Source organism: Bubalus bubalis, chromosome 10 (assembly GCF_019923935.1).
Source record: "Bubalus bubalis isolate 160015118507 breed Murrah chromosome 10, NDDB_SH_1, whole genome shotgun sequence".
Taxonomy (NCBI): domain Eukaryota; kingdom Metazoa; phylum Chordata; class Mammalia; order Artiodactyla; family Bovidae; genus Bubalus; species Bubalus bubalis.
This window is the reverse complement of record NC_059166.1, coordinates 10,443,887-10,456,516: the sequence shown is the minus strand read 5'-3', so window position 1 is coordinate 10,456,516 and position 12,630 is coordinate 10,443,887. Positions and strand designations below refer to the sequence as shown.

The following is a 12,630-nucleotide window of genomic DNA, read 5'->3' as shown; positions in this document are numbered from 1 at the left end:
TCTGCAAGCTGTGGCCTTGGGCTGTCATGTGGCCTGTACATGCTAATAAGGAGAATGAGGAGAATAATAAGAGAAGAATGCTACCAGGGTTTTACATGTCTTAAGTGTTCATTTTTTAAATAGACTACAAAAAAGTAAATGATAATAGTGGTAATAATAGTAACTGTATTTAAAAAAGCAAAACAGATTCTTTGCTTGCTAAAATTAAACCTTTGCCACCCAGTGTGAGCTGTCTGTGTGCTTATGTGAGAGGGAGAAGAAGAAAGGTGGGGGACAGAGGGCTCTTCCTATAGTCTAAATTGTCATAAATCCTGCAGCAAATTTGGAAATGAATTTGCTTATTAATGTCTGCTTCTCCTTCTTTTGGGTAAAACTGTGTATAATTGTTCTAGTTGGTATATTGGTCTTTTTGGATAAACCAAAGGAGACATAGCACTCTTTAGTATTTTTACCCCTTAAACATCAATCGAGGCAAAAATTATTTTTTTAAAGCATCTGAATTCTTAGTAATTTACCTGTGGACAAATATTGTGATTGCAGATTGCATCAGATTCTTCTCCTCTCACTTCCACCTGCCTTTGGGTTGAATGAGCCATGGATAATTTTATTTTTCTCATCCCTACCTGGAATTATGTTAATGTAAATGGCAGCCCACTCCAGTATTCTTGCCTGGAAAATTCCATGGACAGAGAAGCCTGGTAGGCTACAGTCCATGGGGTCGGAAAGAGTCGGACATGACTGAGCGACTTCACTTTCATTTTCATGGTAAAGCTATGGTATATATGATCACTGGAGAAAATAATGAATTATTCTGTATCACAGTTATTTAAAGGAAAATTAAAGCTGAGTCATCTCTTCCCCTTGTTATTTCAAAATAAATTACAGATAGATCAAATATTTAAATGTAAAAAATATAAAGTGGAATGTATTAAAAGAAAGCATGAAGAAATATTATAAAGTCTGGAATAAGCAGGATATTTCCCAGCATGGCACATATTCTAGAAGGCATGGAGGGAACAAATGAATAGATTTAAATATTTATAATATCAAGTTTCTGTTTTTAATCCTACTTTTAAGTTTTAACATGTTTAAAGCATTTATAAACTATTTCTTGAAAGCTGAGTTATTCATGATTATGTAATGAATATATCATATTATCTATGTTAATGTAAATGGCAACCCACTCCAGTATTCTTGCCTGGAAAATTCCATGGACAGAGAAGCCTGGTAGGCTACAGTCCATGGGGTTGAAAAGAGTCGGACATGACTGAGCGACTTCACTTTCACTTTCATGGTAAATTATGTAACATATATCATATAAATATATTATACTTCATATATATTATACGTTAACCATTCCCTATGTTTATGCTTTTTTCTAATTTGTCTTTATTTTAAATAAAGATGTACTATACGTACTTAATTCGAGAAGGAAATGGCAACCCACTCCAGTGTTCTTACCTGGAGAATCCCAGGGACAGGGGAGCCTGATGGGCTGCCGTCTACGGGTTCGCACAGAGTCGGACATGACTAAAGCGAAGCAGCATACATACTTAATATTCTGGGAAGGCTAGTCTTATTTACATACCCATCACAGGTATTGGGGCTTCCTGCTGGCTCTGCGGTAAAGAATCTGGCTACAATGCAGAAGACGTTGGTTCGATCCCTGGGCTGGGAAGATCCCCTAGAGAAACCCACTCCAGTATTCCTGCCTGGAGAATCCCCATGGACAGAGGAGCCTGGTGAGCTACAGTCCGTAGAATCGCTAAGAGTTGGACACGACTGAGGCAGCTGAGCAGGCAAACACACACACACACACAGATGTTAAGGGTTCTAGTTGTACACACAGGCATTGAATAAGACTTTTACTTACATTTCTATGGTTATTACTGACATTGAATAATTTATTGAATGCTTTTTAATGTTATCATTTGCATATTTTATTAACTAATTCCTTTAAATTGAATAAGAAAAACACATGTATTGGTGGAAAAAATTTCTTATTATATTGTGAGACAAAATACAGTGAAAAAAGGTCTCTTCCTTGAGGTAGTCACTAAAGTGTTTCTTGCATATCTTTTCAAAATAGTCTATCAGTCATATAGCTGAATCTCATAACACAGATATTAGAGTGTACACTGTTCTGATTCTTTTCACTTCATATGACATCATGGAAAATTTTCCTTATCTACACAGATAGATTCGCCTCCTTTTAACAGCAGTATAATATTCTAGGCTTAGCTGCATGCTGCAGCTGCTGCTGCTGCTGCCTCCAAGTCGCTTTAGTTGTGTCTGACTCTGTGCAACCCCAGAGACGGCAGCCCACCAGGCTCCCCTGTCCCTGGGATTCTCCAGGCAAGAACACTGGAGTGGGTTGCCATTTCCTTCTCCGATGCATGAAAGTGAAAAGTGAAAGTGAAGTCGCTCAGTCGTGTCCGAGTCTTCGCGACCCCATGGACTGCAGCCTACCAGGCTCCTCTGTCCATGGGATTTTCCAGGCAAGAGTACTGGAGTGGGTTGCCATTGCCTTTTCCGAGGCTTAGCTGCATGAGAAGTTATTAAATCCCCTTATTGGTAAACATTTTGTGGATGGTTGTATTCAGCTTTTTCCTGTTACAGATAACTTTGGTAAGCAACTTTGTATATCTTTGTTTTTATGCTTGGATATCCTGGAATTGTTGGGCTAACACCTAATCACATGCATACACATTTTGGTGGATGTTGCTGCTGCTGCTGCTGCTAAGTCGCTTCAGTTGTGTCCGACTCTGTGTGACTGAGCTTTATTTCAGTATATGTTCTTATTAGTATAAGGCCATGATCTGAGTGATTTCTCACATCATTGTCAATATTATTAACATCTTAGTTTTTAATCTTTGGTAATCTGTGGTGAGAAAATAAAATAATGTAAGTTTTAATTTGCATTCCATTAATTGTGAGGAAGAATCTGTGTGTGACCATAAATCATCATCATTTGTTCCCTTACTTTTTGTGATAGTGTGAGCCTGATTTTAAAATATTTTCTTTTTCTTATAAAACAGAACATAGTTTTGGGCAGTTTTATTTTTTTACATATATATGTATCTATTCTTTTTCAAATTCTTTTCCCATTTAGGTTATTACAGAATACTGTGCAGACTTCCTTGTGCTGTATAGTAGGTCCTTGTTGGTTATCAGTCTTAAATATAGTGATGTGTATGTGAAAATGCTGCTAGATATTTGTTTTTTTCTGCTTTAGAGGTGTAGAAAGGGCTTTGAAAGTGATTAAGAAGGGGTAGGGTACAACCACTGCTACTTCCAAATTCATGAATTCACATTTTCCCTATTTTCTTAATAGAATGATTGGAAATTAAAGTGTTTTATTTTAATTTTGGCAGAGGGAGGGCTTGTTAGAGTAATTGGAAGAGAGAAAAGCCAATTGAATGAAGGCTTTTTGCTTGATTAGAATGAAAGAACTATGAATGGTGTAGCTGCTTCTGAACTTTGCAGATTGAATTTCCACAGTGATTTTAGAAATTCTCTACAAATGGAATCCTTTTAGGCAGTCATGTTATAAAGTGTTGATTGTAGCATCATCTGAAAGAAGCACAGTTTAATGGAAAGGGCCTCATCCTGTACTTAGGAAGTCTCTGCTTTGTTAGCCCACACATGCGTGCTCAGTCACTTCAGTCATGTCCAACTCTTTGTCATCCAGTGGACTGTAGTCTGCCAGTCTCCTTCATCCATGAGATTCTCCAGGCAAGAATACTGGAGTGGGTTGCCATTTCCTTCTCCAGGGGATCTTCCAGACCCAGGGATGGAACCCGCCTCTTGTATGTTGCAGGTTCTTTACCATCTGAGCCACGTAGGATGCCCACACAGATCCCTTCATACCTTATACCTCAAGACCCCTTGAGAAGTTCTCTCTCCCAGTGTTGTCACGTATGCTTCTCATTATGGTATTGAGTTATCTTTGCACTTGTTATAGCATCTGTATGGAGAAGGAGAACATTGAGTATCACATCCTAATTTTAATTTAGATAAACCTGTGACCTTTTTCTTGATGATTTTATAATACTGCCAGTACTTTGGCCACCTCATGCGAAGAGTTGGCTCATTGGAAAAGACTCATGCTGGGAGGGACTGGGGGCAAGAGGAGAAGGGGACGACAGAGGATGAGATGGCTGGATGGCATCACTGACTCGATTGACGTGAGTCTCAATGAACTCTGGGAGTTGGTGATGGACAGGGAGGCCTGGCGTGCTGCGGTTCATGGGGTCGCAAAGAGTCGGACACAACTGAGCGACTGATCTGAAGTAAAAGTCACTCAGTTGTGTCTGACTCTTTGTGACCCCATGGGAATTCCCCAGGTCAGAATACTGGAGTGGGTAATCTTTAACTTCTCCAGGGGAACCTTCCCAACCCAAGAATCGAACCCAGGTCTCGCGCATTGCAGGCGGATTCTGAACCAGCTGAGCCACAAGTCTCCCTAAACTGAAGATTAAAGAGAAAAATGACACCATGAGCGATCTCGTCTAGTCATTTCTGAATTTGAATTTATTTTTAAAGTGAATATTTAAATAGATTTCATCCAGGTAATAATATCTTAGTGAAACTTGCTTTTTATCTCATACAGTAGTGAGTACATGCCTAACATCCAATAAATATCCAGAAAGTCTATGTTAATGAGTAAGGTAAATGCAGACAGTCAGCACTCTGTCCTCCCACTACATTCTTAAATCTTTACACTGAGAATGTACTGATTTTTTCAGTTGTACATTCTTATTTTAACTTAAAATTGAGACTACTTTATAGCCAATATAAATTTGCTGATGATGGTTGTATAATAACTTAACTCCCATCATACAAGCACAAATCTACTTCTGGCTTTGTATAGGAATTATAGGTGTTAGGCTTGTGCAATAGAAAATACTTATCTTATTTTTGTTTTTACAAGATTGAAATTTATTATAAAAGAACCAGAAAGCTTAGCTGATTTCTGTTGAGAGTGAAATTTAATTACTGCCACCTGAAAATCATGTGTAAAGGCTGAAATACTCCCTTACTCCCACTAGAGGGGGATTCCTTCCAACTTAGGTAAAAAATACTCTTAGAAACAGCATGAAAACCTTTGGTTTATTATTATTAAATTAAATCTATTTAAATTTAATCTTTCTTTTTTATTAAATTAAAATTAATCTCGTGTTTTAAAAATCAGCTGTTTTTTATAGGTATTACAATTGAAATCTTATAGAAACAGATAATATAAAGGATACTGAACTAAAGTGCATATGTATTTAAACCATAGTGCTTTTGAACAAACCATAAATTTTTAAAATTTGCTTTAATTAAACTAGTTCATACTTAGGAATTTCAGAACATCATGTTGAGGCCTCCTGACTAGGGTGGAGGATGAGGCTGACTTTTGAGATCCACCCCCTTACACCAATCCCCAAAGTCTCTTATCTACTGACAAAGCTTCTTGGAGGGTTTCTGAATTTCTGCTTGAAAGCTTTGGTTTGCTGTCATCTCAGGTTGTCATATATATTGAAGCCATATCTTTATACAAATTTCTATTTGCTATAGAATTTTCTTTCTTAAGCAAATGCAGAACTCACTCTGGATATGGTTTTTGCAGATTTAAACATATATGTTTTTTAAAAACAATTCTATTCATATTAAAATATCAAATCAAGAGTGAGTGTACCTAACACTGAGGTATTCAGATATGAAGTATGTATATAATTCAAGAGTAAATGTCATATTATGTAGCTAAGTACCTAAGACTTGGTGAATTTGTTGCTTGTTCTTTCCTTTAACTAAAGTCTCCAAATGTTGATTAGAAGCTTTAATGTAAAAATGTTTGGGGTTAGTAACCTAGTGTTGTGAAAGGCCCAACTTAGGAAAATGAAACAAATGTAAATTGCAAATAACTGAACCCCCCCTCCCCTTTTTGTTTTCTTAAAGTCTGAAATAAGATCTAGTCTCTAAGTCTGACAGTTAGCTTTGAAAAGTTAAGTGTAAACAGACAATCTGTCAGTGACTCTCATATTGATTTCATGCTGTACTTATCCAATATTCAGTCTTTATCCTAAAATCACATTTGGTATCAGCAACATACTTTTTTCATCGAAACTAGGCTGCTCGTCTTCTCAGTGCCAGTCATGCATTTCTCCTTCTTTACACCCCAGTCTCTGTCAGACACCAGGTTGTGGTGAGCCTCACATTCAGTGAACCAAGTGGAGGGAGCAGTTTGTTTCTTTTTTTGACCCTTTACTTTCATGCTGGATGACAGTCTTATTGAAATGATCTTATATTTCCTCCCCCTAGCTAATTTTTTTTTTAATTGCAAGATACATTGGATGGCCCTTCTGTCTTCTACTTAAGTGCCTACTACAAATGCCTAATTTTAAGATGTTTAAAACTAACCGTAGCTGATTCATGTTGATGTATGGCAGAAACCAGCACAATACTGTAAAGCAATTATCCTCCAGTTAAAAATAAATAAAAGCAAATAATAAACAGTGAAGTCAGGCTAGTCTGATATTATTGCCCCACCCCCACTGTCTTCCCTGGACACTTAAGAAAATATTCTTCTTTGTTCTATTGCTTTCTTTTCTTGCCCTTTTCCACCATATACTGGCACTTTAATCATCAAATACTTTATAGACCAGACTGAATAATTATGTTTAAAAAACTGTAATTATCAATACACATCTTATTTTAGACGCTGCTCTTAAAATTCATGTTAATGAGCTCTGTCTTCTAGTGTGTGAGACTGATAAGCAGTTTTGAAGTTTTGCCATCATTTCACAACTTGTTGCTTAGACTCTGCCTGCCTTTTCCTGAGTGTTGCTTTCAGGAACTCTCTCGCTCTGCAGCATTCCCGAGATTCAGGACTACCCACTCTGATGTGAGCGAGACAAGAAATGACTAGCAGCTTCAAAGCATAATGGAATTGCTTTACAGAGCATAACTTTCCCATCACTGTCTGTGAAAGATCAAAAAGTATATGCAACATCTTGTGATTTAAGTAAGAAGGACGATTTCTCCTACCTCCAAGATCATTTTGAGGAACTTATACCACCACTTCAACATGGTGGCAAATATATTAATTTGACTGGTGCTCAGCCTATTGTAAAACTGGAACCCAGGGCAGTGACCTGGATTTATACCCTACTCTTGAAGAGACTCACAGATCTTACTCTCTTGACACCTGATGTAAATCAAATACCAGCTTTCTCAAAACTCTTAGTTCCAGGCCATGCCTGTGCTCTGGTGTCTGTGGCTAGACTCAAAGAAGGTGTTTGATAGTGCCTAAATTATTTTTTCCTTATGATTTCAGGTTGAAGTCTTGACCTCGGAGGATACTGCCTTTGGACTCAAGGTGTGTAGTCTGATATAGCTTATTGTATAGGTTTCATCAGCTCCCCTAAGGGATTGGAAGGCTCAACAGAGAGGACTTCTTTTTTTAATCAAATGGGGAGGTCCTAAAATCTTCCCGAAGTTTAAGATTTCTTTTTTATTAGGATTAAGATTAGATTATGGCAGTGTCTCCTTTTTCTTCTTTCTTTGTTGTAGAGAATATGAGAAGTAGTACAAGGAGCTTAAGGTTTTATTTTAAAATAAAACTTTTTAAATTTGAATTAGCCCTGGAATAGAATTTACTGAAATTCCCTCCAGTTTGGGGGCTGTGAAATTCAACCACTGAATGGTATCAGAATGCTGTGTTTGGTTCATAACTCTAGCTTCATTCATTCATTATCCCTACTATTTATTGATCCCTTATGTTCCAGTCGTAACTAAATTAAGTCTCAGCTCCTGCCCTTGAGTTGCTCATAGTCACTTCGTAAGTTTTGACCTGTAAACAGATAAATTATCCTGTGGGCAATCGTCCCCATGCTAGAATTACACCAAGGATTGTGGGAGTGCGGTGAGCTGAGCAGGAAGACATTCTGGGAGGTTTATCTCTGGGCAGAGCTTGAGGGCTTGGATTTTTAGGCAAGAGAGGACGGGAAAAAGGAGAGCTGTTTTCAGGTCAGAGGAGGACTGTGGAAAAAAATCAGAGGGAACTAAAAGTAGTTAAGTTCCGCCCCTGTGACAAGATCTAAGGTTGAAATTTTGAATTTTATCCTGTATAAAATGCGAAGCTATTGAAAAATTTAAAGTCAAGAAGGGGTTAGATTTGCAACTTAGATGATTTTGGCCACTTTGCGGAGGATGGACTTGCCAGAGACCAGTGAAGGGCAGTTGACTGAGTCAAGTGAAAGATGATGTGGGCCTGACCTGCCATGGTGGAAGAGGAGAAAGATCCTGAAGCAGGAAGCCTGTGGGACCTGATGATCACAGATGTGAAGGATGAGGAAGGCAAAGGAGCTGAGGGTGAAATAAGGAATAGATTGGCTGCACTGAAATACAGAGCATGAAGGGAGAAGTTACAGAGTTTTATAATCAGTCTTCCAGACCTGTAGCTTTTTATTAGATTTATTTACCTTTTGTACATATTTGCTAGTAATTCTTAAACCAGGTAACTAAACTAGTGAGGACTTTTTACTAAGGGAGCCAGACTTTACTTTCATATTCAAGGAGTGCATAGTTGCCATCAATTACTTTGAAAGTCAAAGTTTCAGAGGATAGTTGATGACAATTTGAGAGCACAAGGTTTGAGAACTCTTACTTGACCCCTGCTTTCCCTTCTAGATGCTTGACATTTTGTTAGTGCAGTTGAGTAGTTGTACAGGTTGTACAAGTTAAGCTGCAAGTACAGGTGGATGACATTGTAATACTACCAAAATCACAACTGTTTACAGGGTTATAAGCTTAGCACAAGGTATTACATTATGAATAAATACAATCTAAAAGTAAAAAGACATTAACACTTTATAAATATTTAGTAAAGTAACAAGTTTTATATCCTTAAAATGCTTTTTATGCCTCTATATCTAAAACTACTAAAAGAAAATTTTAACTATAAATAGAGCTTATTCAGTATGATTTGCAGTATTTAACATATGGCCATCTTCTGAATTTTTCATTGTTTTTGCTTAATACCCAGCATGCATGCAGAATATTCATTGCATGTTTAATAAGCATGTAGGGTCAGTTCCTGTGGACTCATCTCCATAATCCCTTGTACTTACTGAGTGTGCAGCAGGCTTGTGGAAGATGATTACACCAGCAACTCCCATGGCCTACCCTCCTGCGTAATGACTTTGCATTTGTTCTGTAGCTAAACTAGCAGATTGCTTTTGTAGCCTTCAGTCCATTTGTAGGAACACAATTGAAAGTTTTTTCCAGTAATTGAATGATTTTTAAAGAATTGGATTCTTTTCACTTTTGCGTATCTACTCCAAAGTGTTTAAACACAGAACTAAAAATGACAGATATGAACATTTTTATTGTTTCATTATCTGTAAGTCAGCAAATATATTTTTATCTTGTTTCTTAAAAGATCTAGGTATTCAGTATTGATCACTTATATGCAGTTGGCCTTTTCTCCTATCTTTACACTGGGAGAAAATAACTCAAGTATCAGATTTACTAGTAACATGTTAATGGCATCGTCTTGGTGGATGAGTAGATCTCAGGAGTGTCTGTCTGTCCCATATATGTCCCTGATTCATTTAGTGATCTTTTAACATGGCATTTGTCTCTTTATCTTTTTATGGCCCCTATCTAATTACTTGATTCTTGTTTACTTCTCTTTCTCTCAAGTCAAACTAAAATCTAAAACTTAATACTTAATATCTACAAGCATGAATTTGTCAGTCTCACTAGAAAATGACTTAAGCGTCTCGGGACCCAAACAACCTATTTCCGCTTATGAATGTGGGGAGACTATAACCCAGGGAAACAGTTTTGCAGTCGTTCAAAACTATCTGCCTGTTGTGGCTCTTTTAAGATGAATTTTTTTAAAGTTAATCTAATGGGAAATGACTATGCTCTTTCTTCTTCTTCACAATTCTTAAGTTCACACAAATCCTGACTCAGTGTTTTGTTAGGCTTATCTCAGTCAATGGTAGCTTAGAATTTGAATTGGTTACTGTTGCACAGTATATTAAACACTTCAGCTGTTCCTAGTGGTTCTGATTTTTTTTCTCTGAATTTGGTAACTGATTTCCTTGAGGTTGTTTCTAGGTCTAGTGAGATGCTTAGTTAATTTAAAATTTTGTGTACTTAACAAACAAGAATTTCAGTAAACAGAAGAAATGTTTCAGAATTTAAAAGTGAGCAGAGATATGTGGAAAGGAAATTTCTACAAACTGTAAACTGCTGATTTTGACTTTTAACTCTGGTTAAGACCTGAATATATTAAAAAGTTTTTAATTCTATAGAATAATAAATCAGGAATCTGAGGGACAGTTAACACTGGTTGCTTCTTTTTACAAGATAAGTTTGCCTTCTGTGTCATTAATACACTAAGTAAAGCTGGTAGTGATAATGCGATGCCTAGTCTAGTGCCTAGTGAAGTCGCTCAGTCGTGTCCGACTCTGCGACCCCATGGACTGCAGCCTACCAGGCTCCTCAGTCCATGGAATTTTCCAGGCAAGAGTACTGGAGTGGTTTGCCATTTCCTTCTCCAGGGGATCCTCCCAACCGAAGGATTGAACCCAGGTCTCCCCCATTGCAGGCAGACACTCTACCGTCTGAGCCACCAGGGAGATGATAAATCAGCTAAGCAAATATATATAAAATTGTTAAACATAGAAAAACGCTAAAAATTTCACTTTGTTGCTTATGGATTCTACAAAGAAATTTATAGTAGAGAAGTAAAAAAGAAGAATGAGTGAAATATCTCTGGGTCATTGAAAAAGAAAAATATAATTTTTCCATAAATTTCTTAAGTGATCTTATAGAAATCTAAATAAATCTAAACTTAAACATTTCATGACCATAAATCTTTTACCTTCTCATTTGTTGTAAATAGCTATTAATCAGATCAGATCAGGTCAGTCACTCAGTCGTGTCCGACTCTTTGCGACCCCATGAATCGCAGCACGCCAGGCCTCCCTGTCCATCACCAACTCATGGAGTTCACCCAGACTCACATTGATCGAGTCAGTGATGCCATCCAGCCATCTCATCCTCTGTCGTCCCCTTCTCCTCTTGCCCCCAATCCCTCCCAGCATCAGTCTTTTCCAATGAGTCAACTCTTTGCATGAGGTGGTCAAAGTACTGGAGTTTCAGCTTTAGCATCATTCCTTCCAAAGAAATCCCAGGGCTGATCTCCTACAGAATGGACTGGTTGGATCTCCTTGCAGTCCAAGGAACTCTCAAGAGTCTTCTCCAACCCCACACTTCAAAAGCATCAATTCTTCAGTGCTCAGCCTTCTTCACAGTCCAACTCTCACATCCATACATGACCACAGGAAAAACCATAGCCTTGACTAGACGGACCTTTGTTGGCAAAGTAATGTCTCTGCTTTTGAATATGCTATCTAGGTTGGTCATAACTTTCCTTCCAAGGAGTAAGAGTCTTTTAATTTCATGGCTGCAGTCACCATCTGCAGTGATTTTGGAGCCCAGAAAAATAAAGTCTGACACTGTTTCCACTGTTTCCCCATCTATTTCCCATAAAGTGGTGGGACTGGATGCCATGATCTTCGTTTTCTGAAGGTTGAGCTTTAAGCCAACTTTTTCACTCTCCACTTTCACTTTCATCAAGAGGCTCTTTAGTTGTTCTTCACATTCTGCCATAAGGGTGGTGTCATCTGCATATCTGAGGTTATTGATATTTCTCCCGGCAATCTTGATTCCAGCTTGTGTTTCTTCCAGTCCAGCGTTTCTCATGATGTAGTCTGCATATAGCTATTAATAAGTTAAGAATTATAAAGAAGCAAGATTTTAATATTTAATAATATTCACCTTTTTATTCTCTTGACTGGCAATAGTTTTTAATTGTTTTCTTTGTAAAAAATATTTTCATTTATTTATTTTGCTGCACCAGATCTTAATTGCAGCATGCAGGATCTTGTATATTCCTTGCGGCATGCAGGATGTTTTAGGTGTTGCATGCAAGCACTTGACAATATTTTTTAGTATTTATTTTAGGCAATTAAAATTTATTGTGTTAATACTAAATTTGTTACTCTTACTTGTTACTTTTTATCCACATCTTGGTTGATTATGTATCTTAGGAAAACATGACATCAAAGTTGAAAGGAGTCTTCTAACCTCCAACTAACAAAGCCTCAGATGTACCCAGTCCTTAAACTCCCTCTGAGCCCAGCCTCATGCCTCACCTTCCCCTCAAACACTTTTCCATCCTTGTTGTATTTGACATTTATTCTCCCTTCTAGACTCAGGTTATATACCTACCCTACCTCTACCGTGACTTCCCTCGGTATCACAGACTTCTGAGCTCTCATCCTCTGAGCTTATACAACACTTATAACGCCTTTGCAACTTATTTGGAATTTCTCTTCTGCCAGCTTGGTTTTCTTTTTTTTTTCTTTTGTGTATGGGAGACAGCATGGTCTGACCTGGCCCAGCTCCGTTACGTGGCCCTTTGCCCCAGCAAGATTGCAAGCTTGGAGACTCCATTTTGTTCATCCTTTTCTATCCATGTGACTTGCATTTGGTTTGCAGTGAATAAGTGTTGCTGACTAGGTATCATTGTATTGCTTGCTTAACAATCATGATTAAAAGCAAAAA

General features: G+C 37.6%; 1 protein-coding gene across 8 annotated transcripts in view; it reads left to right on the top strand.

Annotated features, from left to right (window-relative positions):
- ARID1B (AT-rich interaction domain 1B) overlaps positions 1-12,630 on the top strand; it is a 429,234-nt gene that overhangs the window by 247,277 nt on the left and 169,327 nt on the right. For 5 of the 8 annotated variants that reach the window (XM_025294977.3, XM_025294981.3, XM_025294978.3 and 2 more), the window contains exon 5: positions 7,322-7,363. The exons of the other annotated variants lie outside the window; for them this stretch is intronic. In XM_025294977.3, the coding sequence (XP_025150762.3) occupies positions 7,322-7,363 (42 nt within the window). The remainder of the gene's footprint in view (positions 1-7,321; positions 7,364-12,630) is intronic. 8 annotated transcript variants of the gene reach the window in all.